Source organism: Leguminivora glycinivorella, chromosome 6 (genome assembly GCF_023078275.1).
Source record: "Leguminivora glycinivorella isolate SPB_JAAS2020 chromosome 6, LegGlyc_1.1, whole genome shotgun sequence".
NCBI lineage: Eukaryota > Metazoa > Arthropoda > Insecta > Lepidoptera > Tortricidae > Leguminivora > Leguminivora glycinivorella.
In genome coordinates, this window is record NC_062976.1 from 6,050,555 (window position 1) to 6,056,946 (window position 6,392).

A 6,392-nucleotide genomic window follows, 5' to 3' on the forward strand; every position below is an offset into this window, starting at 1 on the left:
TATTAGAATTGAAAGAGCTCGCGATTCTGAGTGGAAAACACATAAAAATTTCCAAATCCAAAAAAAGTGGGGTGGACAACTTTGAAATAAATGGCCCAACTATTACTTATAATTTATGTCAATTGTATAATTTCAAGGAATTGCAGATATTATGAAAATGTCTAACATATTATGTAGTCGGGCCAAGCTAAGTTCGCATCAGCGATGGCACAGTGTTAACTAAACATCGTGATCTCATAGATCTTTGTAATTTACGAAAGACTCGCTGCCTTGCGTTTTGCGTTTGTCCTGGCTCTTTACATTTTATGTATATTATTATAGACTGAAGTATATTTAAAAACATGTAGTTTAACCATTTTTTTGTTTCGATTCTCATGAAATATTCTATAAGGTTTTCAGTTCACTTTTCGCAGGCCGCGAAAATATTTGCAACGCTGTTAGTGCTCTGAAAATAAGATCGCGTCAGATACTTTGCGGTACTGTAGCATAGTATAATAAAGAGTACTATCGTACAGTATGGCCACTCCCGCCTCCCGCTGAAAGTGCCGCCCACCCCCTCTCGGTTACCTCACAGTTACCGCCTGTCAAAAACGCGAACAGTCGACCTGTCATATCTCACTCATACAAGCATGGTACGCGTTCACCTACACGAGCTTGGGCTGTGTGCTAGGAACGCGCTTCTTTAATATATTTGATCGCCAGTGTCCGAGATGTGACTACCCACTGAGCATGAAACTTACAATAACTTGCAGTAAGTTTACATACCTCACATTTGTAAGTTTAGAATGTAAGGTCGGAGAAATATGACAACAACATTCAACTTATTGGTAATTTGAAACTTTCAGAAAATTAGTAGTGCTATATTATTGTAACATGACAAATGAAAACTAATATTATAATATTGCAAGGATGTTTTGATTACAAGTTATTTAAATGTTCATTTATTACATTGCTGCAACAAGGTATTAGCTATATTACATATGCAACGTTACAGCAACATTAACTTTTAAACATCAAGTTTTCAATGTTACTTCAATGTCTAAACTTAAAGTTTCCCAAATGTTCAAAATCAATATTACTGCAACTGACCACTTGAAATATTGGTTTTATGCAGTTGCTGCAATATCACAAATTAAGATTTACTTCAATAAAACCTTTTGATATAACCGGTATATTTTTTTGTAACATTACAGATAATTATAAATACAATGTCACAGCAATTGCTTTTTTAAAGAATTCATTTCTCAATGTTGCACCAATTTGTAATATTTACGTTTATTGAACATTTCACATCAACATTACAGTTATTGACCGTTTTAAATATACGTTTGATAATTTTGCTGCGATATCACAAAATTAGCACTCTTTCAATGAGTCTATTTATAAGGGCATAACATTACGGTAAATTATAAACAGTGTAAATGTTTAAGCTAGATTTTTTTACATTGTTTTTCTACTCCTCTTTTGGAGATTTCACATTCGGTTATTCTCGAGAAAATTCAAAATTGTTATTTCTTGATTAAACTATAGTCTGTCAAACAAGTCTGTCAATAAATAAGAACAAAGTAAACTATATGCATCCTATTCTTTAGGTGCGGTCGCTAGACGGCGGACGCAGATCTGGACAATGAATATACACTTAACCGTGCAAATTATCGGTCGACGGTCGCAGACGTGGCCTTGAGCGCATGGACGTCCGATCGAAATCTGGCTCGCTGGATGTTTTGGTCAGCCGAAGCCACGTCCCGAAGACCGTGCACACTGATCGGTCGCGGTCGCGGTCGCTCGACGGCGGACGTCCGCGTAGTATGTTCCTAGCTGTAATAGTTTTCTGTTCTGAGATTAAAGCTAGGAACATACTACGCGGACGTCCGTCGTCGCGCGACCGTGGACGCGGATCTGGATAATGAATATACACTTAACCGTGCAAACTATCGGTCGAAGGTCGTGGACGTGGCCTTGAGCGCATGGACGTTCGATCGAAATCGGGCTCGCTGGATGTTTTCATCAGCCGAAGCCACGGCGTGATACTCTGCAGCCGTACCACCTCGCTTTATTGTGCTCAGATTACCATGGTGGAATGTACCTCTGACGTACCTCTTGTACCTCGTCGGAAATTAAATGTACTGTACATGTAGTTTACCAGAAATATGGGTTTAAAGGGGTCCGACTGGGGAGTACTACTCCCCAACTTGAAGTTAGGTTCTGTAGACCCTGATGAATAGGTCAGATGGAAAAGGCGGTATTCCTAGGCATGGCACACATGTACCCTTGTTTCGCCGATAAACTTTTCATCGACAACAAATCATCGAAAATTTAGTTCGAGTAATTTTGTTTCAACTACTATTTATTTGAAATTTTCTTAGGTATTATTAGGTACCTACGAGTATAACGTGCGCATCCCGTACGTAGCGGCGTGTGCATCAGTGGGGTTCGAGCCAAACCACAGACCACATTAATATTATATATATTGTGGAACTGGTAAAGGGTGTGATGGTGTTCCCTTTACTGAGCGCAGACTATTTAGCTTGAGGTTCCCAATAAGTTGGCACTCTTAAAAGACGGTGAAGGGTTCAGGCCTGGCTAATTAGAACAACAGCAATAGGATTCATTAGTAGGTACTATCTAACACTAATACCGTAAGTGGTATATCTGTACACTGTCTTTGCTTACACTGAACTGCACTTTGACTATGGCCGCGACGGCAGCGGGTGGACTGAAAAGGGTCCGATATCGGAGGCAAGACCGATATCGCATACATTACAGGCGCCATCTTGGATTGTTTTCATCGAAATCCTTCCGACATCCGATATCGGATCGGATAATGTGAAAACGGACTTACTAGGAAAGATACAACGTGTGATCGGAATTGCGACCTTACGCCATAGGTACGCTATTAACTAACTGGATCTTATCTTGGGTAGTTAAGAAGCCTTTCCAAGCAAGCGTAACACACGTTTTTGTATGGGATACAATTCATGTAAAGATGGCAAACAGACAATAAAATTTATCAACGTAGCTACTCATAAACTCATTCAACATTAAGTGACTCATAAACTAAAAGAAAATACTTACCTCATAAACTATTTCAGAAGACGTCGCGTCGCGTCGTTCATAAATGTTGGAGATAAGGTAATATAATAGGTGGAAACTTGAATTCGATCTTTTACTTAGAATACATACGATTATATTTAATTTTACACAATAGGATCTACCGAACTACAGATTATTATAAAAATGCACTGCTTTAAAATGATCACAAAATAAATAATCTAAAATCGGTGCTGCTTTTTTTTCCGAATCAGTCTTTACACTGGCTCTAAGACCCCTAACCCTCCATAACTGACTCGAGAAAATTTAAATTTCTTAAACTGTTTTACAGTATTCAACTATGGGACTGACAAGAAACTCGCCATACGTATTTCTTTTACATCTTAACACGTTCGCCCCGGTACTGTTTTACTGAATTGCCTATACTATGCCAGTAAACATTATCTTAATCACACATTACAATACATGCTACTGGTATTCTACGAAATTCATAGTCCTATGCCACTAGCATTAAGGCTGGTTTTAGTGTCACGCGGACGGTCCGCGCGACTAATTTGTATGAAGTTGATGTTGTCGTCCGCGCCACTTTATAATGCTCCTGAACTTCATACATACCTATTACATACATACGTACGAGAACTCGCATACGAGTTTTATTACATTGCTGTATTTGATGGCTGTGCATAATTGTATGTAACATCAACAGCCCGCAATGTGATTAAAATCGCATGCGAGTTCGCACGCCGTCTAAATCAGGCCTAACGATAAACTATTTGTTGCTTATTTGGTTTCTATCACTTTCATCATTCGATATCCGTTATCTTATAATATCCATATTACATATAGATTCTAGGATTATTGTCATAAATAAGTAATGTAGTAACCGAAGACAGTATTATAGAGATTATTTGTTGAATTCATTTAGACACAATAAAACTATGGAAACGGATTATATCGCGTATAATGAATTTACCATTCATCCCGACGTTTCGAACACTTTACAGCATTTGTGGTCAACTGAGGAAAAATTACAATGTGCAAAAGCTACCCACATACAAGAAATATTAATGAAGACACAGTTAATAAAGCTAGTTATACAATATTTAACAAATTTTACATTACTAGGTATGTAAAAACAATTAATTAGTTAATCTACACAAAATTTGCAAAACCAAATGGCGAATGTCCAACACCATACATTCTGGGTAGATACCGCTTCTCCTTAGCAAGAAACAGCTTATCAAACTTTATAGCGTGATTGACTTTATCCATGACATGTTCAGAGACTGCAGACCTTTGCCAACGGTGCTTGACATCCGCTATGTGTTCCTTCACCCATGTGGAAATACTTCGTTTCGTCTGCCCTACATATGACAGGCCGCACTCACAGTCTAACCTGTACCCTCCTGCATTTTGTAGAGGAGTTTGACACTTCATAGACCTCAGGAATTGTGACATCTTCTTCATGGGCTTCAAATAAGTTTTAATGAAAGTCCGTTTCAAGATGTGACTGATCCTATATGTGACCCCTCTAAGAAAAGGCAAAATAGCAAGCTGGCGCTCGACTGTAGGGATCTTCAAACAGGCCTTCTGCTTGACATGCAGTATCTTGAGCTTTTTCGTCAACAGCGCCTGCCTGGCATGTCGAAGCTCCGCGGCCAAATTCTGGTTGTCACATATCCTCTGAGCTCCCTGAAACAAAGATTTGCCCATAGTAGCTAGTTGACAGGGATGGTGGTGAGATTGGCCATTTATGTACCTATCAGTATGAGTAGGTTTTCTATACACAGTGCAACCTAAGCTATTATCAGGATTCCTCAAAATGAGAACATTCATGAAGGGACGAGAACAGTCTTTATCCATAGTAAATTGTATCGTATGACCATTTAAATTCTATCCATAGTGAACTATGAAGAAAGTTGAAACACTACTTTTAGGAAGCATAGTAAAAGTGCCATCTACATATCTTTTGAATATCTTCGGCTGGACGGCAGCCAATGAGAGTGCTGTCTCCTCGAAGTCCTCCATAAAGATGTCGGCAACTACTGAAGACACAGGAGACCCCATTGTCACGCCATCCACTTGAAGGTAGAATTCATCATTCCATAGCAAGTAGCCCATATGTTCTGCTCTCGCACCCTCTTCTTGACAATTTCATTGCAGTCTTTTATATTCTTGGGGCCTTTGGTTTACTTATTTAGTCTTCACTTCTTCAATGTCATAATTTGGATTTCTTTCCACCCCTTTTTGCCAAGAGTGGCACAGAAACTTAGTAGTTCATGTGCTCTGCCTACCTCTTTATGGGATAGAGGCGTGATATCTTTTTCTAAGGCCCATATTTCCCTCTTGTGCCGTCTTCTCTTCTTCAATGGCCCATTGTAGTTATTCAGTACAATATTTTTCTTCTAAAATTTGCTTCTGGACTTTTCCAACCTGCCTTGGTTTATCTATAACAAAGTAATGTTTCAGAATAGAATTGCATAAAAACAATGGGAAAAAAATTGATAGTATATAAAATAAATATTACTAGCTTTTGCCCGAGGCTTCGCATAAGTCACCTCTGTCTCTTCCACTATTTCCACTTAAAAAATCACATCAATTTGTCACTCCATTTTGCTGTGAAGGACGGACAAACAAACAGATACACACACTTTCCCATTAGTATGGATGGGCCGGACAATGTCTGTCTCATGCACACACAGAGTTGAGCAAAAATTGCCACAATGCGACGAGTCAGAGATTGCTCAAGACCGTGACAAATGGAGATCCATGGGTGAGGCCTTTTCCCAGCAGTGGGACACTATGTAGTCTATTAATATAGCCCGAAGCTTTAAGCAGGGTCACTACACTGGCCAGACATGTCATATTAACATATAATAACTTACATAAAGCGGGATTTCGTCTTGTTCACAATGAGGCCGACTTCCTTTGAGACCATATATTATTTTCATCATCTCAGAACTAACTTCCCTCAATTATCCTGTGGACTGCAAAATACTTAGATGTAGTTTATATTATTAGACCTGAAGTTTAGAATTTTTAGCAGTATGTTTATGATTCATAAGTTAAACTAAAATTATTTTCTTTCTTTGACATTTGCATTACGTTTCATCTTCATCCACATAAAATTTCTTAAAAAAGTTGTATCATTGAACAATGTTGTAGGAAGAATATACATTTAAAGTAATCAATATTAAATACATAATCATGTATAAAATCAATAAAATGTGCAAAATTTCAAAAGGCGTTATAATATGGACCACGTATTCCGTAAATCGAAACGTGAGAAACGTCAATATACAATGTTGCCAGCTGTAACTTACAATTAACGTAGTATCTTC

General features: G+C 38.3%; 1 protein-coding gene and 1 long non-coding RNA gene across 2 annotated transcripts; both read right to left on the minus strand.

Annotated features, from left to right (window-relative positions):
• Positions 1-1,588: 1,588 nt before the first annotated feature.
• Positions 1,589-5,118, minus strand: LOC125226963. Its single transcript, XM_048131150.1, has 3 exons — positions 5,014-5,118; positions 4,440-4,743; positions 1,589-1,620 (listed from the first exon to the last, which is right to left on the minus strand). The coding sequence occupies exons 1-3, from the start codon at positions 5,116-5,118 to the stop codon at positions 1,589-1,591; spliced, it is 441 nt and encodes a 146-aa protein (XP_047987107.1).
• Positions 5,119-5,175: 57 nt separating this feature from the next.
• On the minus strand, positions 5,176-6,392 carry LOC125227191. Its single transcript, XR_007177151.1, has 2 exons — positions 5,937-6,392; positions 5,176-5,498 (listed from the first exon to the last, which is right to left on the minus strand). It is a non-coding gene; the product is annotated as an uncharacterized LOC125227191 (long non-coding RNA).